General features: G+C 43.5%; 1 protein-coding gene across 3 annotated transcripts in view; it reads right to left on the minus strand.

Annotated features, from left to right (window-relative positions):
• The window catches only part of PPP1R12B (protein phosphatase 1 regulatory subunit 12B), a 250,443-nt gene extending 242,488 nt beyond the window's left edge, over nt 1-7,955 (minus strand). The window contains exon 1 of one of the 3 annotated variants that reach the window (XM_056110653.1): nt 7,453-7,945. In XM_056110653.1, coding sequence (XP_055966628.1) covers nt 7,453-7,743 — 291 coding nt within the window. In that variant the 5' untranslated portion in view covers nt 7,744-7,945. Of the gene's footprint in view, nt 1-7,452 lie in introns of all 3 variants that reach the window. The other 2 variants (XM_056110652.1, XM_056110651.1) reach the window with 2 other exon arrangements.
• Between the last annotated feature and the right edge of the window lie 14,496 nt (nt 7,956-22,451).

The raw sequence follows: 22,451 nt of genomic DNA on the forward strand, positions 1-22,451 counted from the left end.
CTTGACGGCAGAAAAACCTACTGATTAGCAAATACATACTTTAGCACAGGCTTACAATCTATCTTTACACATTCAATATAAGTTAAAAACTTTAAATCATATTAAACCGCTATCAAAAAAATGTAGGAGAGAACATGCAGATGAGAACATATTATTTAAATGTTAAAGGTCTACTTTCAAGGTACATTTAATGATACAGGAATAAAATTATAAGAAAAACTGAAGTTTACTATCTTTGCAAGTTTATTCTTATATCCTACTTATAAACTTGTAATACAGCAGGTAGGGCACTTGCCTTGCATGGACCAATGCAGGTTTGATCCCTGGCACTCCATACAGTCTCCAAAGTCCTGCCAAGAGTGATTCTTGAGAGCAGAGCCAGGAGTAAGCCCTGAGCATCACTGATTGTGGCCCCCCAAAAATACAAATGAACAAAAACTTCATATAATGAACTTTCATGGGGGGAAAAATACGCACACTAAAATGTGAGTGGTATTATCTGAGCAGCTTGATTTTTAAATGCTTTTCAACTTCTTTCAAAAAAAATTTTTTAACAATGAGAGGTGAAATAGTCTAATAAGAGGTAATACAATAGAAAGTTAAGAACATGGGGCCAGAGTGACAGTACAGCAGGTAGGGCGTTTGCATTACACACAGCCAACCTGGGTTCAATCCCTGGCATCCTGTATGGTCCCTCAAGCACCGCCAGGAGTAATTCCGGAGTGCAGAGTCAGGAGTTACCCTGAACATCGCTGAGTGTGACCAAAAAGCAAAAAAAAAAAAAAAAAAAAGTTAAAAACATGGACCTCCCTAACTGACCACTTGGCTTAGATAAATTTTAGCTCTGAGATTTATTATCTGTGTGACTAGCAGTGTCTCAGATTTCCCAACTCCGTGAATGCTGACAATAACAAAAGTACCTACTCATGGTTCTTCTGTCCTTGGCTCACTCTGGAAGTGGTGGCTACTATTACTACTTATACCCACTACTCTTGCTGCTACTATTACTAAGTAGTATTATTACTGTCATTTAAAAAAAAAACAACTTACCATAAAGTGACAATTTAAATGGCTTTAAAGGGCAGAAGGGATAGCTCAACATACCTCCTACATGCAATCCCCGGAATGCATGGTTTCCCGAGCATTCTCAGGAGCAACACTGAGCCAGGAGTATCCCCTGAGCACTGCCAGGTGTGAGCCCAAAACCTAAATAAATTTAACAAATAGCTCTAAAAAGAAAAAGTCAGGGAGAAAGCATAGGGGTCAGGGTAAAGGACCCCCAGTCAACCTCTAGAACTGTATGACTCACAGAGCACCACCAGGTATAGCCTGGTGGCCCCAAACACTCCTGGGTACTATTCTGATACCCTAACCCAGCACTGCCAGGGTGGCCCTGATGGTCCCTCCCAACACAGGGCACAAGCAACACCACATCCAGGGGTCCTATCATTAAACTACCTCCTGGTCCAGTGGGCCACATTAACCAAGAGTCACCCCTAAATCCTGAGCACTGCCTGAGTGCCTCCCAAGAAAAAAATTAAAAAACAAAAAAGATAAGCACTGGAGCTGTGGGTAGTACAGTGGGTAGGGAGCTTTTCTTGCATGCAGCAGACCTGGGTTTGATCCCCAGCATCCCGTATGGTCCCCCATGCAGTGCCACGAGTGATTCCTGAGTGCAGAGCCAGGAATCAGCCCTGAATATTGCCAGGTACGGCCCAAATTTTTTTTTAAAAAGAGAGATAATACCAAGTGCTGGTGAAAATGAGTAACTAGAACATAAAATGGAAATAAAACAGAATACAAAATGGAAACTCTGGGAAACAGTTGGACAGATTTTTGCCTGCAGCCAATCCAGATTAGATCCCCTGCACTCTCTATGATCGCCCAAGCACTTACCTTTGAGCACCAACAAGTGTAGTCCCCCCAAAAACACCACCAATGAACCACTGGTAAATGTAACAGTATGATAAAATCTCAATACAACATAGCAAATGAAAAAGAGTTTTCATACGTATGATTCATCTATTTTGCAAAGTGAGCATAGGGGAAAAAAACAAAAAACCTGATGACATAGAATGGATGGAATAGAAGTGGGAAGAAGAGATAGTTAAAAGGAACACAAGTCTTGAGGGACTGTTATTTGTCTTGATTTTAATAACAATTTATACATTTGTCAAAATTCAGAGAACTCTACAATTTAGAAAGTGAATTTTACTGCATATGTCGTACACCTTAAATTTTTTAATTTTTTAATTTTTGTTTTGTTTTGGATCACACCCAGTGGTGCTCCATGGTTACTCCTAGCTGTGCACTAGGGAATCACTCTGATGGACTTGGGAGACTATTTCGGATGGTAGGGGTCAAACTTGGGTAGGTTGTATGGCAAGGCAGCACCGTACCCACTGTACTACCACTGTGGCTCCAAATTCAAAATATTCTAAAATAAAAATAGGGGTATAAGAGAAAGCACAGTGGGAAGGCTGCTCGTCTTGCATAAGTCTAAACCGGACTCAATCCTCAGACTCCCTTACCATCCCCCACCCTACCAGGAGTGATACCCGAGTGCAGAGCCAGGAGGATCCCCCAAGCACTGTTGGGTGTGGTCCAAAAACATACAAACGATAAATACATTAATTAAATGAAAACAACATCTTAATTTTAATTTACCAACAAGGTCTGGCCAGTAAACTAACTTCAGTGATTCTTTATTTAATATACAAACACAGACAACTTAGCTAAATTTTTCAAAATTTTTATTGTTTTTTTCCATAATTTTATTGAGTTATAATTGATAAATCACACTGTACTTATTTTAGATGTACATCATAATTATTTTACATAAGTATAGATTACAAAATGAAAAGTTTTATTACCCCCATTACTACACAGTTAACATAAAGAAAAACTGGTCATTTTTTTCCAGTGATTGGAACTTTTATGGTCTATTCTCTTCACAGTTTTCAGATATACCACAGAGTATTGTTAAATATAGACACTATGCTGTAATCACATCCCATGAACTTGCTAAACTTATAACTCAGCCTGTCTATTTAAAATACTCCCCCCAAACTTTAAAAGCCCTAATGGTGGTATATAACTACTCTACAAGACTTTAAGAAAGGAGAAGAGAAATTTGGCCAATAGATATATAAAAATGTCACTTGTATCTGGCCTTCAAAAAACATCATAAAAATAAGCCTAATTTCTAAATATGACTTTGAGGCCCACTAAGGCATGGAAACTTGGGAGTAATATTCATAAGGCAAGAAGCCAGGTGCTCAACATAGTCTGATGCATCATATTAACCATCTGAAGAGGCAAACTACTAAAATAAGTCTGGATGACTATCCCAGATCTGCAATAAGGAAGAAACCAAGAGGATTTTCTTCTCTCATAGATCCCATTTTCCTTGGGACCTTTCACTGAACAGAATTCACTAGCACATAGGTAACACAAGAGTCATTTCACAGATAAACCCTAAAGTTGTAAGTAATTCACTAGGGTAGGGAAATGGGTTAAGAACAAATTGTGGGAAATATAGTACAGTGGGTAGGGCATTTGCCTTGCACGTGGTCAACCCAGGTTCAATCCCCGGAGTCTCACATGGTTCCCTGAGCACTGCCAGGAGTAATTCCTGAATGCAGAGCCAGAAGTAGCCCCTGAGCATCGTTGGGTGTGACCCAAAATGAAAAAAAAAAAAAAGTAGTGGATCTGAGATATGGTTCAAAAGGCTCATGCTCTGTATGCAGGAGGCCCAGGTTCAACCCCAACACTGCATGGTCCTTCAGCATCACTGGGAGCCTCTGAACACCTCCAGGTAAGGTCCAAAAGTCATTAAGAAGCACAAGTGTTGGGACTAGACCAAGAGTGCAGCAGGTGGAAAATGACCATTGGTGGAGGGATGGGTGTTGGAATACTATATGACTGAAATCTAATCATGAACAACTTTGTAAGGGTCCATCTCTCAGTGGTTCAATAAAAAAGTGAAACAAACAAACAAGAATGCAGCACATGCCTTGCACACTGCCAATTCAAGTTTGATCTCCAACACCCCATATGGTCTCCAAGCCCACACCACTGATGTGGCCCCAAAACAAAACAAAAAAAAAAAAAAAGAAATGCAGTATTGCTTTTTATTTTTTTAACCATACAAGTTGGCACACATACATACTATTTTATATTGACTTGAACACAGTGGAATCTTAATTTTTTGCCTTCCTTTGAATATAAATTTCTTTGTCTCCTCTCCTTGGTCCCTATTTTGCTTTTCCAGAAAAATCCTTTGGAGCCAGGTGCAAGAATCACAAGAGTAACAACAGATAAAAGAGTTGGGCTGACACTTAATATCCTACAGTACAGCCAGCACAGATACAAGCACTAAAACAATATATTCTGAAGGAAAAAGCAGACATTCATTTATAAACATCCCAAAAAGTTTACTTTCTAAAGCAAACATTTGTCTCTTACAATAGTTCAATAATTGTGTAGATTTCAGTTTTAAGAACTTGTAACTAGATTTAGAACCCCAATATCACAATGTAAACATACCAAGACAGGTGCTAATAAGCAACCTTGCAAAACAAATACAGAAAAGAATTTTCTTAAATATTCTTGTCTTGGGGGTCACATACGTAAGTTCTCAGAGGCTATTTCTGGCTAGGGAGGACCATATGCATTCCCAGGTATTGAACCGGCTTCCTACTTGCAAAGCATGCACTCAGTCCATTGGGTTATCTCTCCCATCCAAAAGAAAAGAAAAAATGTATAGCTTCATCCATATAGTTTATTCCCTATAAGGTAGATAAATGAAACAAGAGTTTCTTTGTGAGCAAACAAGTGATTTGGGGGGTTATATAAACAGACTAACATTGTTTCCATTGAAGGTTCTAGGATACTGAGTGCATGTTCACTAAATCTTAGTTTAGTCACCCAAATTTACTTCATCTCCAAGACTTTGATCAGAGTTGGTCTAACCTTTGAGGTATTTCTTATCCCAGTCTATTTCAAGTATAAATAGACCCCCCTGGAGCATGTTATCTTTGATTCAAGCACCTCATGGTCTAAGTAAAAGCTGCCAAGAAAGGAAGATCTCTAAGTCAAAAGCAGCATCAAGGCACCCCAACCTGAAGCTCAAATCATTTACTGTGACCTCGTGGGAACAGGAGAAAAATCATGGAGGTAGAAAGGGATTGGAGAGAACAGGAAAAAAGATCTAAGATTGGGGGAGGGGGTGGCATTCCACATGCCAAGATGATCACCTAGAGTTGGTCAAGAGTCCATGACCAAAACAAAAGAAAGGAGCAATTACCGTGATAATTCATATCATGCTTGTCTAACAGATAGGTATTTAAGCTAAGTAATTTAAATCTCCACTGCACAAAAGATACAGGAGACTCACTACCATGCTTATTAGCAGCTCCAGCTCACATCTTGAAAATAACCTTGTGTGTATTTTAAGAGTCTTTCAGGCCATACAGATTACCTCAGGAAAATGAAGTGGGAGTTTCTGACTCAATGAAAGTCTTGATTCAAAGATAGTTTCTCAACAGAAGGCTGTTGAACTTCAAATCTTTAAATTTTTTTCCTGAACTTGTCTGGTATTGAGTATACCTAGTCAGCTCAACTCACTGCCACCCTGTAAGTAGGAAGGAAAGCATACCCAATGCATTTGTAGGATTTTTTTTTTAACTCCATAGCTCTCTTCTCCTTCCTCTCCTATTTCAAGAGACTGTTAACTGTGAAAAGTATGTTAACTAGAAGTTGTATTTCACAATAATGGAGTGAGACTAAACAGCACAAATGAAATCAATCTCAGAGAAGGGATCAGACAAGTAGTTAAAGGAAGATCTACTAACAGTAAGCTCAGAGCAGGTGCTTTTCTTGGGGTGTTACCATATATGTTAAGGACCAGAATCAGCCAGCAGTCACCTTAAAAGAAACAGGGCTAGTAAGAGAGTAAGAAAAGTGTGCTTTAATGAAATAATGAATCAATGAAACAACACATGGACAAGAAAACTAGCTGCATTCTATTATATTTTTATCCTCGATGAAGCCATTAAATGGTTTCTTCTGCTATCCAAATCGTAATCTTTCCATCCTGAATACATTTAAAAAATAAGAAGTTACCCTCTCAGATAGTACAAAGGATTTAAATAATGAAGGTGGCCCTCTTAGGTTCTATCTTGTTCACATTCAGCTTCTTATTAGATGGGATATAAAGCTCTGGGATTTAAATCGGGAAAAAGTTATGCCTGAGACAAACTTCTCAATCCTTTCAAACTTTGCACAGGCAACAATTTCTGAGTTCTAGATTTCTGTAAAATGGGAATAATCACTTGTTAAATCTCCCAGCTGAAATTTACATGAGGTTAAGACAAAATAACCAGCAGTGCTGACTGCTATCTGCCTGCAGGGAAGTTACAAAGAGAAAAGAAAATAGATACAAACAGGGTGAAAAGAAGAGGAAGTTCCTTCCATCTGAAGGAGAAGGTTTCGATCACAACGGAGGAGTAACTCAAGCTGATTTGGCTGATACTTTCGGCAAAGTGGTTTGACATCAAATTAATATTTAAAAGGGGATTCTCGTGCCAACACATTCACTTTGCACAGACGGCACAAGCAAAACAAGAAAGATTAAGAGTGGGTGTCCAGCTCCCAGCTTACCAAAATATCTGAAGTTCCCATTTGGGGAGGAGGATGCAGAGTTAGGACAGTCAGTCTGTACAGAATCTCGTTACATAAGGTGAGAGAAGGCCAGCTGCAATGGCCAGGACAGAGCTGTCCATTCGTGCACAGACCCTCACGCTCGGCTGTAGACGTGAGGGGGGGGGGGGGGGGGTGAGTATGTTGGGGGGAGCAGGGAAAGGAAAAAGCCACGGCTGCAGGCTGGAGAGAAGGGCCACGACACAGGCATCCGGCGAACGTGGCTGGGTTCTCTAGAGGAAGAGTCCATATGGGGGGCGGGGGTGGGAGCAACCCTGCTATGACCGAAAGCCCCTCCGCACCCCTCCCCCGACAGTGGGCTCAGGGTGTTCTAGGAGCTACAGCCTGGACAAGGGGCAGACGTCTTTGGAGCGATGTGGCTTGGGAAAACTCGGCTGACCCGTTCTAGAACCGGGCCCCGCACAGAACAGACGGGCTCTTCGGAACGGGGCCTGGACAGGGGTCTCTGTCCAGGCGCGCGCGACCCGGGGCACAGGCTCCGCGGCACGCAGAACCCCGGGGACCAGATCCCTGGTAACCATGACAACCCGGGGAGGTGGAGGGAAATACAAACCCCGACCGGGCGGACGGGGACACACACTCTCCCTGCAGGCGGCGACCCCGGGTGGGGGAGCGGCCGCCCGAGGAGGACCTGGGCGAGCCCAGCGGGAGCGGCGTCCCCGGGTGCGGCGACGTGCGGGGGGCCGGGGCTGACCCGCGGGGGGCCGGGGCGCCGCCGAGGACCGTTACCTGGTGCAGGGCTGTCAAGCCGTCCACGTTGACCGTGTTGATGTCGGCGCCTCTGCTCAGCAGCTTCTTCACCTCGTCCGTGTCCCCGCTGGAGCAGGCGGCCAGGAAGACGGCGCCGTCCTCGAAGCGGACCCGGGGGCTCCCGCGCCGCGACGGCGACTGGCGCCCCGCGCCCCGGCGCTCGGCGGGCTCCTGCTCCGTCAGCGAACCCCGCCAGCGCCGCAGCTGCTCCGCCCGCCGCATTCGCGCCGACTCTGCCCGCTTCCCGCCGATGTGCTCCAACTCCGCCATGGCTCCGGCCTCGGCACGCAGCCGCACGAACTACCGCCGCTCGCTCGCTCGCTGTCGCCGCTCGGGTCGCCGCCGCCGCCTCCCTCGCGGAGCCTCAGCCGGGAGCAGAAGGCGGAGACCCGCGAGCCGCCATCTTTACTCCTCCCGCCCCTAGCACCGCCCGCACGCTCCTGCGGCTTCGGCACGCAGGCGCTGCCCGCGCCTCGGGGCCTCACGGGAGTCGTAGTTCAAGGTGTCCCCTGGTGGGCAGGCCCTGCCCTTTACGGAACTACAAATCCCAGAATGCACCAGAAGTGAGAGGCGGGCCGCAGGCTCTCTACTTGGCCGCCCGACCCTGCGAGGTCACCTTTGCCCTAAAGCTGGAAGTGTTTGGCGGACTGGCATTAGCCCCTTGGGCATGTTGGGAGTCGTAGTTCATTCTTTCTATGACTCCCAACTGGTCTTGGCTCCCTAGTAATCATGTAAGTTTTTTCAAGTGGAAAAAAAGACAGAAATTATCATTGTTTTTCTATTGGAGGATACGAGGCATGCAGTACCTGATTCAACTACCGGGTTCTACTCCGAGTCTTAACATTATAACAAATAGCATGCATTAATTACCGTAACTGTTAAATGTATATGATGAAGAGGAGCAAGCGTATAGACGTACAGTATTATATATATTTTATTCAAATAACTTCAATTATCACACTTTATTTCTAGACCCTGAGAACGCCAGGTACAATGGGAAAGTAAAAGCTTTGAATTAAAAAAAGAAAAGAAAAGAAAAACTCTGAATTCAAATGTAATTCACACCTAGCTTCTCAGAGCCTATTTTCTTATGTGGAAAATGGGAATAATAATAGTTCACAAGGAGTCGTGGAGTTAAATAAGGATGCAAGTTACTTATTGCTTATCCCTGGCACATATCAGCTCAGAACAAACTTCCCTCTGCATCCTGCTCCTCTACTTTCTTGAATGTTAAATTCTTTGCAGACAAAACAGATGTCTTCTCTTTCATGATTTTTCCCTCCAGAGCCACAGAAAGCTACTGTGGAGTACACTTAACTCCTATGGCAGTGAAACATTTTTATATCTTAATATGTTTAATCCCAAGCACCTCAAATAAATTTACTTAATCACTGTGAGCCTGATAATAAAATCTGTACCAACTTTTCCCCTGGAGGGTCTTTGTAATGGACAAAACAGTGCTATTTGTAGTGAAAAGGAACAGAGATGTCAGAGAAATAGTACAGCTAATAGGGCATTCGCCTTGAATGCAGCCCACCAGGATTTGATCATCTACACCACATATGGTCCCTTGAACACTGCCAGGACCTATGGCCCAGAAACTAGAGAGGGGGGCTTGGAAGGAAGACAATACTTTTAAAACTTTAATTTTGGGAAGAAGAGTTTGCTAAATGGTCTGAGTGCATATGCATGTTTTGCAAGTAGGATGCCAGGATTCAATCCCCAGTAATGGATAAGGTCTCTCTAGAACTTCTGGGAGTGACTCCTGATTCTAAGCCAGGAATAGCCCTTGAGAATTTTTTGGAGGAGGGACGGTAACTGGGGACATTGGTAATGGGAAATGTAAGCTGAAGGGACAGGTGTTGGAACATTGTATGATTGAAACCCAATCACAGACAACTTTGTAACTGTATATTTCACTGTGATTCAATTTTTTAAAAAGTTTTAAAAATTCTTTCTTCTATTGATTTTGCAAGGTTGCTTATTAGCATCTATCTTGGTGTGCTTGCATTATGATTTTGGGTGTTCTAAATCTAGATACAAGTTCTTAAAGCGAATCTACCCAAATTATTGGGCTACTGTAAGAAGCAAGTGCTTACTTTAGAAAGTAAACCTTCTGGGATGCATGGAAATGAATGGTTTTTCCTTCAGAATATAGTTTTTTGTTCTGTTTTATTTTGTTTTGCTTTTTGAGTCACATCCGATGTTGTACAGGGGTTACTCCTGGCTCATATACTCAGGAATTACTCCTGGTGGTGCTTAGGGGACCATATGGGATGCTGGGAATCAAACCCAGGTCGGTCGCTTGCAAGGCAAATGCCCTGTCCGCTGTGCTATCGCTTCAGCCCCCAGAATATAGTTTTAGTCCTTGGATGCTAATGTCAGTCCAGCTCTTTTATCTATTGTTATACTCTTGTGACTTTTGCACCCAGCCCCACGGAAATTTCCCTAGAAAAGAGAAATGAGGACAGATGAGGGAAGGAGAGGAGACAAAGAAATTTATATTCAAAGGGAGGCAAAAGATTAAGATGACACTGTGTTCAATTCAGTATAAAATAGTATGTATGCATGCCAACTTGCATGGTTAAAAAAAAACTTCTTGTTGTTGTTGTTGTTGTTGTTGTTGTTGTTGTTGTTTGGGTCACACCCAGCAATGCTCAGAGGTCACTCCTGGCTCTGCACTCAGGAATAACTCCTGTCAGTGCTTGGGGGACCATATGGGATGTCGGGGATTGAACCCGGGTTGGCCATGTGCAAGGCAAACGCCCTACCCGCTGTGCTATGGCTCCGGCCCCTTGTTTCCTTTTTTTGGTTTGTTTTGGAGCTGTACCCAGTGGTGTGGGTTTGGGGCCCATATAAGGTGTCGGGATGGAACCAAGGTTGGCGGTGTGCAAGACAAGCACCCTACCTGCTCCACCCCCAACACTTGTGTTTTTCAATTGCTTTTGGACCTTACCCAGAGGTGTTCAGGGGCTCCCAGGGATGCAGAGGGGGCAGTGCTGGGGATTGAACTTGGGCCTCCTGCTTTATTCCTCTCTCTTGAGGTAGTAAGTGTATGATTCCTTCTTTTAGATATTTTACTGAAATTTTAAAAGAAAAGTAAAATGAGTTAAGCTTCTTGCATAAGTGTATACTTGAAAAGCGAAGAATGTATCTTTCTGCTATGATTATAGAAAGCAATAAATTATTACAGCTTAAACTGACTCAGGCAAAAAGTTCTGTCACAGAAAAATAAAATGAAGTCAATCTATGTGTCACTGTCACTATTGCTGTCCTCCCATTGTTCATCGATTTGCTCAAGCGGGCAAATCGATGTAATGTCTCCACTGTGACACTTGTTACTGTGTTTGGCATATTGAATACATCACGGGTAGCTTGCCAGACTTTGCCGTGCAGGCGAAACACTCTCAGTAGCTTGCCAGGCTCTCTGAGAGGGGAGGAGGAAAAGAACCTGGGTCCACCAGGTCAGCCGCATGCAAGGCAAACGCCCTACCTGCTGTGCTATCGCTCCAACCCAATCTATGTGTAATGGTTTAAAATGTTTTACTTGATTCTTAGCAACACATGGCACCCAAGCCCCCAACAGTGCCAGGAGCAGCCCCCTGCCCCAGATCACCAAGCTGGGACCCCCAAGCACTAGTAGGTATGACACAAAAATAAACCATAAAAAGTCATTTAAATTAACATATATTTTTCTAAAATATTTCCCCTTGACATTACCAGGTCATCTGATAATGAACTTAAACAATCAGTTCATTACCTATTAGATGAACTAGAAATGTAGTAGTAAGCATATCTTGCATTTGTAAGATATACAAATCCCAGGCATCAAAAAAGGGAAAAAGATAGATTTTTTTGCATTTACTAATAAATACTTTACACCAAAGAAAATATTTTGGCCAGTGCAAAGCATATTTTAAAATGTTCATCATTGATTAGCAAAAAACTTCAAACTAAGATCACAATGAAATAGTATCTCATTCCTATGAGAATGACTTGCGTCAAAAGCATCAATAATACTTATTAATAAGTAATTTTATTAATAAGAGATATGTAGAGAAAATAATTTTTCATGCTCTGTTAGTTGGGATGTAAATTAATGTAAGAATCCTGGAAATGCTTCCTTAAAACCTAAAGGCTGGGCCAGAGTCACAATACAGTGGAGAGAGTGCTTGCCTTGCTCCAGTTGACCTGGAGCAATATCCCATATGATCCCCTGAGCACTGCCAGGAGTAATTTCTGAAAGCAGAGCCAGGAGTAGCCCCTGAGCATCACCAGGTATGCCCCCCACCAATAAAAAAGAACCTAAAGGCTGGAGGCCAGAGAGATAATACAAGACTTAAGGTACTTATCCCTCTCCACAGCACACATGGTAGACACTTGTTTGATCCCCAGAACCACAAATAGTCCCACAAGTGCCACCAGGAGTTATCCCTGAGCTCAGAACCAGGAGTAATTCCTCAGCACTGCCGGATATGACCTCGATCTCCCCATCCCCAACCCCTCACATGAAAGCTAAATGTTGGATATAAAGGCTAAAGGCTGGAGAGCATGGTTGGCCGGCAAGAGGCCCATACTGAGTCCCTGGAAATGCATATTCCCCTGAGCACTTCCTTGTGTGGCCAAGTAAACAAAAAATAAACTTTTTAAACCACTTAGAGGCAGGAGAGATAGTTTAATGGGTGGAAGTATATTTTTTGTATGCACATGATCTAAGTTTGATCCCTGATACTCACGTTCCCCAGAGGACAGCCAAGAGTGATCCCTGAGTCTCAAACAGGAAATACCCCAAGCACTGCCATGTGTGATCTCCAATCCCAACCAAAGAGAAAACTAGGTGCTGTACAAATATGTTAAGGAACTTGCCCTACATGCATTCAACCCTAATTTTGACCATATATGGTCCCCTGTCACCACCAGAAATAATCGTCTAAGCACGGGGCTGGGAGTAAGCCTTAAGCACTGCTGAGTATGACCCAACTTCACACACACACACACACACACGCACACGCACACGCACACACACACACACACACACACACACACACACACACAGAACTGACATATAATCCAGCAATCCTCCCATTCTGGGATGCTAATCTGAAGAATACAAAAACATTGACACAAAAAGTACCGCAACACTGTTTACAAGAGCTAAAATACAAAAACAAATGAAGTGCCCACCTATAGGTGTTTGGACAAAGAAGTTAAAAATGGCAATTATAAAATGAAATACTATTCATCTACTACTATAAAAAGTGAATTTTTGCCACTCAAATCAAAATGGAAGGAGCAGAAGGGATTTAAGATGAGCAAAATGTGTTGGAAGGTTAAAAAAAAAAAACAGTATTTGATGATTTCCTCTCCTGAACCATGAATTACAACTTAACCAATATTTTAACAAAGATGTTGGGGAGGTTAAAGTGACAAATTTGAGACTCAGTGGATGATTTTGTCTAGATGTGCAACATAAAGATATAAAAAGGATGATCAGGGCCAGAGAGATAGTACAGCAGGTAAGGTGTTTGGCTTGCTGACCTGGGTTCAATCTCACATATGGACCCCGATGACGTCAGTAAGATCACAGAGCCTGGGGTAAGCCCTGAGAACTGCTGGGTGTGATTGCCCATCCCCCCAAAAAAGTAGAAATCTTAAAAATGAATAAGACAAAATAAAATTAAAAGAGAAGTCTATAGATGCTGCTAATATAACCAAAGTTACATGAGGAAAAGGTGGTGCGGAAGGAGGAGAGGAGCCAGCTACATCATGTGCTTGTACAAAGAAACTGTTATTAAATATTATCTCCCCACCTTGAAAGATAAATTGCAATTATAGAATACTCCACTTTTAAAGTCAATGACACACTGGGGGTGGAGTATGTAGGACACTTGTCTTGCACAAGGCTGACCCGGGTTCGATTCCCAACACCCCATATGGCCCTCCGAGCACCACCAGGAGTACTTCCTAAGTGAAGAGCCAGGAGTAAGTCCTGAGCATCACCGGATGTGACCCCAAAACTAAATAAATAAAAATAAATAAAAGCAATGACACCTCTATACAATTTACATAAACCTTTCAGCCTGGTCTCTATTCCTACCAGTTAACATAACCCCCTCTGGTGGACAAATGCTGTACATTTAGCAGACGATATTAATTATTTTTCTTTTTTAGCCAATCTTTTCAGTTTGGTTTCATTTTGGTTGTCCAACCTTGTAGTAATTTGTCACAATAAAGCCAATCAGGTTGGCACCTTCATTCTGTCTCTGTTTGGTAGAGGCAGTGCAAAGAATGAGACAGACTCTGTGACTTGTGCAGGTTGGGAGCAGGTCTCAACAGTCTGGACCATTTCTTGAACACAGTTTCTGCTCTCCCAACTAGCTCCCCGGCTCCACACAGGTGAGCTAATTGTTTCCATGAGGAGGTACATTAAGAGTTAACAGGTACATTAAGAGCAAAGGTTGGAATATAATTTACGTAGTCGTAGCCACAGGGTGATAAACAATTAGCAAGCACATTTAACGTAGAGCACTGTGCCTGGAGTCATCTCCTATTCTGCCTGGGCACACATTGACAGACTCTATTGTCTAAATTAAATTAGATATTAAAATCATGATAATCTCTTATTCTATTCTTGTAAAGACAACACTTTATTTGCAGCCCTGATTATATAAACTAAACTTGTTTTACTCAGAGGACTATCCCAACTTTGGGGTTTTTATTAAAGGTGTGATTTCCCACATCTTCCCCCTTTTTATTTTTTAAAGGTGGACTATTAATATCACAGAGGCACTGACTTTTCAGGGTGAGTTTTATTTTTCTTCTTTCTTTTGGTTTTGTTTTTGAGCCACACAAGGCAATTTTCAAGGCAGTGCTCAAGTAAGGTTACTCCTGATTCTGTGCTCAGGGACTCAGGAGACCATATAAAAAATGTTAGGGATCGAACCCGGGTCAGCCATGTGCAAGACATGTGACTTACCTACTGTTCTATCACTCAGCCCCATAAAGGTGATTCTTTTCAATGGTTGAAGATGATTTCTGGGAACAGTCTGGTCAGATTGGGAGAAGGGATGGTGCTATCCCTAGACCTAGTATAGGCTCTTGGTGCTGCAACAAATGATCAGTATTCCGGTTCCCATAAGAATCCAGATCTCATTTATTTTTATTTTTGGGTCATACCCAGTAGTGCACAGGACTTATTCTTGACTCTGCACTCAGGGATCACTCCTGGGTTATTTGTATCTGATGTACCACAGTTACAACAGTGCCAATATTAATGCTTTGGGTGTATAATGTATACCTCAGTATCACCAACAAAGTGCCTCAGTACCACCAGCAAAGTACCAAAGCCTCCCCACCTTGGTCCTGTGTCACTTCTAGTTTACCTCTTCCTCCCCTACCCCAGTCCCATCCCTCCACCCCTATCCTTCAAGGGTTTAGCAATCTCAGTTTGCAGTCAATATTCAAGCTACTGTGTCTTTGTATGTCACAAATGAGAGAGATAATCTTGTATGTGTTCTCCCTCTGACTAACTTCAACATGTATGTAGCAAAAGGAAAGCCTTATCCCTTTCTTACAACTGAATAGTATTCCACTGTATATTTGCTTGTTGTATCATTTCCTCTCTCCTTTCCCCAGATTCAGTAGTTACTGCCTTTTCTAAGGGTCATATTTCTCAAAGAATCACTAGAGGAAGTAATCAATTTCGGTTCTTAAAATAGAACTGTAATTGAAAAACAATTACAGCTAGAGTAGAAAAGAAGATATAAAAGGGATTACAGTGTTTGCAGTAAGTTAAATAGCAAATTCCAGGTTTATGACAGAAAATATTTCCTTACAACGAGTAAATGTGAACAATAAAGTCCAAACCTCAGAGAAGGGTAGTTTGAGAGGTAAAACACAAACCTTGTATTTTTGGTGTTCTGGGTTCAATCACCCAGACCACATGCCTCCCCCTTTGTATTAAATGTAGAATTCACTACAAGGGTCAAAATTTTATGGGGGGAGTGGGCAGAAAGACAGCTCAGTGGGTTAGAGTATGCCTTTGCATGCAGTGGGCTCAGTCAAAACTTGGCACTACCTGGTTCCCTTAGCATGGATCCAGGAATAGCCTTTGGATCCTTCCAGGTGGGGCCCCCAAGAAAACTAAATTATGTGGGTTTACAAGGTCAGAAAGAGACTGACCATTCCTCCTAAGCCACCTCTATTTCACAACCTTCCAGTGAATTGAGAGCAATGACAAGAGGATTTGGTTAGTTTTTGGGTTCTCTCCCACCTGAAATATTCCACCAAAATAATCCATTTTCACCCACATTTTTAAGATTCAATAGACGTCTGAGCCGTCCACAAGCTGTAAGGAGTATTCACCTCTGGAACTGACATTTCTGAGAAATCAAGATGACTTCTTTATAAAACTAGTCCCTCGTTTGTTGGGTGGAAACATATATTTAGTTTCAGAAGAATGCTTAAAAGTCATGTATTTTGGCACAGCAGGTGGGATGCTTGCCTTGCAATACTTAACCCAGGTTTGATCCCTGGTACCTCAATCGTAAGCCCACCAGAAGTGATCCCTGAGCAGGGAGTCAGGAGTAAGCCCGGAACACAGCTCGGTGTGGCTCCCAAACCAAAAAATAAATAAAACATTTAACTGTGAAAAATGGAAGTCATGTATTTTAAATGTCTACCCAATGAAAGGATCCTATTTACATATCTCTAAGAAATGATTACTTCACTTGAACACTTCACTGATGAAGGAATTGACCACCTTCCAAATTTACCTACTTTGTTCTTTAGTGGTTAAAATGCGTTGAGCTAATTTTGCATGACATTTACTTTCTTCCATTGGTCTTAGACTGTCCTCTGAACAGCAATATCTTTGTTTGAAATTTTATATATCTATACATATATTTGCAAAAGAAAAAATTAAAACCCTCTATCCTAACTTCCCTTAAACTATTTACTTTTTCTCTCATATCTTCTCAAATTACCAAATCTTCAATTTTTTTTTCATTTTTGCTCTGTGGGTCACACCCAGCGATGCTCAGGGGTTACTCCTGGCTCTGCACTCAGGAATTACTCCTGGCGGTGCTTAGGGGACTATATGGGATGCTGGAGATTGAACCCAGGTCAGCCAAGTGCAAGGCAAACGTCCCGCTATACTATTGCTCGGGCCTCCAAATCTTCAATTTTGATGTCAATGTCCACTGATTTTTGTTTTGTTCTGTTAATCAGTTTTACTTCCTTATATTGCACTCATAGGTGAAATCACCCGATATTTTTTTTTTCCTCCTTACTTAACTATACTTCACATACTCCCTTTTCTGGTTTCTTCCATTTTGCTGCAAATGACTAATTCTCATCTTTTTTTAAAAAAAAAAAAGGTTAATAATAACATACATCTTTATCTAATTTTCTACTGACGAGCACTTTAGTTATTTCCAAAACTTAATTAATGTAGCTAATACAATAATCATAATGGTAGATAGAACTTTTCAGGTTGATTTCATCCACTGCCGATGGCAACTATATTGAAAAATCAATCAAGTCTCGTGTATTTTTGACTTCTCAGATCAAATATTTCTGGATCATTTCACTATTCCTCCTATTCACTGATTTCCACCAAGCCGTTCTCATCAGCAGCCGGGTCGCCGACAGCCACACCCGGCAAGCCGGGGCCAACACGCCCCAATCAACCACTCCGAACTCTGAACTAAGGAGGCGGCGCCCGGCGCGCGCTCGTTTTGAAAGCGGCGTCCGCGGCAGCCGGCTGGGAACGCTGACCAATAGGCGCCGCGTTCCTTCCTGGGGATAGGGCTGCGAACCAATCAAAACCCTTCCGGAACAGGAAGCGGAACAAAGTCAAGTCGCGTGGGCGCGCGCCCCGCGCGTATTCAAACGCCGGGAGCAGCTGGTGCGCACCGGGGCCGGCGGCTCGGGTAAGGGACAGGGCGTCGGGGCTGCCAGGCCGAGACACGCGTCCCTGGCGGGCCTTGCGGTGGGGCTCGGCGTGTCGGGCTCCCGCTGGCGTCTCACGTGGGCGTTTGGATTTTGGAGCGGCGGTTCAGACTCGGCGGAGAGCTGGGCCCGAGGGACTCCTCCTGGCCTCGCGTCAGTGGCCGGCGCTCCCCGGGCCCTGACCAGGGACTTTGCTAACGAATCCCGAGGGCCACGTCCCCGGGGGACGTGCCCGGCACGCCCTGGACCTTCTCCCTCCGCTCCGTATCCCGGGCGTCGTTGTGGTTTTTTTTGTTGTTGTTTTTTGCTTTTTGGGTCACACCCGGCGATGCACAGGGGTTATTTCTGGCTCATACACTCAGGAATTACTCCTGGCAGTGCTCGGGGGACCATATAGGATGCTGGGAATCGAACCCGGATCGGCCGCGTGCAGGGCAAACGCCCTACCCGCTGTGCTCTTTCTCCAGCCCTCCCGGGCATCGTTCTTGATTGACGCCCGCCGCGGGCTGCAGAGCGAGGAATTCGGGCTTTTACCGGGAAGGCGAGAGGCTCCGACCTCGAGGAAGGTGGTCCCGGCGGGCGAGCGCGCAGCGGGGAGGGTGGTCGCCCTGCGGGGACCCACCCGCGGCCATCCCCGCATCTCCCTCGGACCCCCGCGCACCGCCGGGAGTGGTCCCCGAACCTCGCCGGGTGTGGCCTAGAACCAAGTGTGGAAAAAAAAAAAGTTAGTCAACATCAAGATCAAGCCAGTTCGCTCTTTTTGAGTTGTGACTTTTTTCCTCTCTCGGGTGTAAACAGAAGGCTGAGGTCAACTTGATAAACTGTAGCTCTATCCGGTTTTCTTCTTTGTGTAGTCCTGGTTGCTGTGTATCCCCCCCCCCCCCCCCAGCCCCACATACTTGTTTTTGTTTTACACGTCATTATTTTGTTGTTGTTGTTTTAATTATGGTGGGGGGGGGGGCGCACACCCGGCGATGCTCAGCGCTTCCTCCAGGCGCTGCACTCAGGGATCACTCCTGGCGGTGCTCTAGGGACCGGATGGGGTAGCTGGGGATCGACCCCGATCCATCAGGATGTGCAAGCGCCCTCCCCGGTGTATTACTGCTCCCGCCCCACGTCTTTATTCTTGTTGCACAGATCTGTAATAGGAGAAATATAAAGTAATATACTATTTGACTTGTAGAAAAAGCCAGCAGAAACTCTCATAGCCAAAACTTTTTTTTTTTTTTTTGGCATAGGAGAGGGGGAAGGAGGGGGCGACTCCCTAGTGTGTCTCTGAACGTTTTGGCCCCTCCACCAGAGATTCTTTATTTTTGTTTTTTAATTTTTATTAGTGAAGCATCATGAGGTGCAGTTGTAGACTTACAAATTTTTGTGCTTGGATTTCAATTATACAATGATCACATACCCATCCCTGCAGGAGGGATTCTTAATCAAACAGTGCTTGTAGTTCGGCGGAAGGGCCGAGGATGCTCTGTACCTGATGTGTTGCCAAGGAACCTGGGTTGGGTACATGCTAGGCTTGTGCCCTAGCTACTGTGCTGCCCCCGGCCCCCCAATTTTGGATATTTAACATTTAAAATCTTCCACCTTGCTTAGGATGGCCAAAGGTATGAGGAATCTTTGATAATCCCATCCATGTTACGGTTCTGAGCCCCAGCTGAATGTTGTGCATTAAACTCATTGGTAGTTGCCGGGCCTTTTTAGCTTAAAGACTCAGAAACCAGAGGGGTTTTTTGTTTTTGAGCCACACTGATTCTGCTCAGGCTGCTCCCAAGTGGTAGTGGTGGGGGGGGGGGTGTTGTTCCAGGCGGTGCTCTGGGACCCAAATGGTGCCAGGGATTGAATTCAGGCCTCCCACATGCAGAGCATATATCTTAGCCCATGAGCTACCTTTCTACACGTATCGCCCTCTTTTATTTTGGGGGGCCATATCCTTTGGTGCCCAGAGGCTGCTTCCAGCTGATAATCAGTCACCATATGCTTCCCCTTTAAACTCTCTCCCTGGCCCTCAAGTAATTTTTTTCCTTCCTTTAGCTGCTTCATGATTTTCTTTATTTTTTTTTAACAGTTTTGATTTGACATGCTTAGGTACGGGTTTCTTTGTTTGTATTCTGCTTTTTATCTGAACCCCCTGTGTCTACATTGCCAAACAGCAGCATCCTCGGACCTTCCGCTGAACCACCAGCATGGTTAGCCAAGATCTCTGGTGGAGGGCTGGAAACTCCTGAGAACCACCTGGAAGCCTGCCCCCTCCTTCCCCCCTCCTACCAATTTTTTATATTTGGTAAATTTTACATTTTTTGTGTGTCTTAGCTTGGGATCAAACTCAGGACTTCATATCTCGAAAACATACATTATAGGGGCCAGAGCAATAGTGCTGCGGGTTGAGTACTTGACTTTGTATATGACTTGCCCAGGTTCAATCCCTGGCTTCTCATATGGTCCCCAGAGCCCACCAGGAGTGATTCTTGAATACAGAGCTAAGTAAGAATAACCCCTAAGCATCACTGGGTGTTGCCCCCAAACAAAAAACGATTGAAAAAAAAAATACACTCTATCACTGAGCTACATCCTCACCCACCCAAATATTCTTATGCTTTTAATAACAATGCCTTGTTAGGTTTAAAGAAATACAATAAAAATACAAAGCCTTATGAGTCAAAAGTGTGAGAGTCATGGTTAGTTAAATCACAAACCTCTATACTGTTGGGAAAGGTGAAGATACAGGTAGCAAATAGGTACTGAGGACAGGTCACTGCTGGCTTTGTTTAGGGGGTCATGCCATGCAGAGAATTAAACCCAGGGTTCCTGCATGCAAAGCTTTAATCATCTGTGTCAACCCCCTAGCTCCTATATGGTACTTTCTTAAGGTAATTATAAATATGATTTGTAACTTTCAGATTAGTAAGGGAGGAAAATTAAATGAGAAAATAATTTAAAATAAACACTAAGGAAAAATAGTATTAGATGGAAAATATAAAATAATTCAGGAATACAACTAAATATGTAATTTATGATGTTTAAGAAAGATTAGTTGCAAAGATGGCCATATTTTCTCCCAACTCAGTATGACCCTTTGAAGTGTGATTTCTGCCAGTCTCCCCATTAAAGAGAGGAGGGATAAGGCACCCTAATGTGTGCCAGGTACTGCCAGTAATGCCTCCAGATGACTGCAGCCGTATCAGTGACCTCAGCCAGGTCCACAGCAGGGCACTCTGGTTGAACCCAACTCCAGTTAATGACCCACAAAATAAATGTTTTTTTTTTTAAGCTAACTTTTGGGCAATAGATAACTGATATATTGATAAATGCAAATATGCCAGTTCAAAGATAAAGATTTGGAGGTGAGATTGTAAAAATTCAAATATATTTAAGAAGTACATCTAGAAAGATGGAAAAATAAGAGAATAAAGAATGGCATACAGGGGCTGACAAGCTTGTGCTCTGACCCCAGTTCAATCTCTGATCTCCCCAGAGAACATCAGAAAGGATTCCTAAGCATAGAACCAGGCATGAGACCTAAGTACCACTGGTGCTACCTAAAAAATAAAAAACAATTATATTTTATACAGCAATAGGAAAAAATAGAAAATGTAAGAAAAACCAAAATGCCTAGGAATAAACTTAACAAAAGTAAGATAAGGTCTTTGTAGAGAAAATTGGAAGCTATTGAAAAATTTAAAAAAGAGCTAGGATCATAGTAACTAAATTATTATTAGCTTTGGGCATCATTGGTGATACTCAGGTGTTACCGCTGGCTCTGCCCTCAAGAATTACTTCTGGTGGTGCTCGGGGCGGGGGGGACCATAAGGGATGCTGGGGATCAAACCCGGCTCAGCCACATGCAAGGCAAATGCCCTCCCCACCAGACTCTCCCTCTGATCCAATTTTTTATTTTTTTTCCCCATAGATAAAGATGTTATTTATCCCCAGATTTACCTATAGAATCAATGCAGTTATAATCTCACTTAGTTTCTCTGTGTATAGATTGAATAGTAAAGGACATACAATAGCCATGACATTTGTTTGTGTGTGTGGTGTGTGTAGAAGGCACATCCAACAGTACTCAGGGCTCACTCCTGGCTTTGTGCTTCTTGGGACTATATGGGGTGCTGAGGATTGAACCCAGGTTGGCCATGTGCAAGGCGAGTGCCTTACCCGCTATACTATTGCTCCAGCCTCAACTAAGACGTTCACTGTCACTGTCCTCCTGTTGTTCATCGATTTGCTCAAGCGGGCCCAGTAATGTCTCCATTGTGACAATTGTTACTGTGTTTGGCATATCGAACACGTCACGAGGAGCTTGCCAGGCTCTGCCATGCGGGTGAAATACTCTCGGTAGCTTGCCGGGCTCTCCGAGAGGGGCGGAGGAATCGAACTCGGGTCGGCCATGTTGGTTGCATGCAAGGCAAACGCCCTACCACTGTGCTATCGCTCCAGCCCAACATTAAGTTAGATTTCTTTTATGATACAATGGTTCATTGTTAGTCTGTCACAGTCACAGTCACAGTCCTCCTGTTGTTCATCAATTTGCTAGAGCAGGCCCAGTAACGTCTCCACTGGAGACTTTGTTGTTACTGTGTTTGGCATATCGAATACATCATGGGTACCTTGCCAGGCTCTTCCGTGAGGGCGAGATACTCTTGGTAGCTTGCCGGGCTCTCCGAGAGGGGCGGAAGAATCGAACTCGGGTCGGCCATGTTGGCTGTGTGCAAGGCAGACGCCCTACCCTCTGTGCTATCGCTCCAGCCCAACTAAGACATTATTAAAGAAAAAAAGTAAGAGTGAAGGAATTCACCATTTATTGTGTGTTATTAATAAGCTACAGCAATTAAAACAGTGGGGTATTGACTTAGGGATAAGTCTATGGAACAGAATCCCAAAACAGCTCCACATATATTGGAAAATTTAAGTAAAGGCAATAGCAAACAAAAAATGGATTTTTCAGTTAGTGGTACTGGGTGAATTGCTACAGGAGAACTTTCAAAATTGAAGTCCTACTTAAACAGTACATATAAAAATCA

This window comes from Sorex fumeus, unplaced genomic scaffold (genome assembly GCF_029834395.1).
Source record: "Sorex fumeus unplaced genomic scaffold, SorFum_2.1 ptg000010l, whole genome shotgun sequence".
Classification (NCBI taxonomy): domain Eukaryota; kingdom Metazoa; phylum Chordata; class Mammalia; order Eulipotyphla; family Soricidae; genus Sorex; species Sorex fumeus.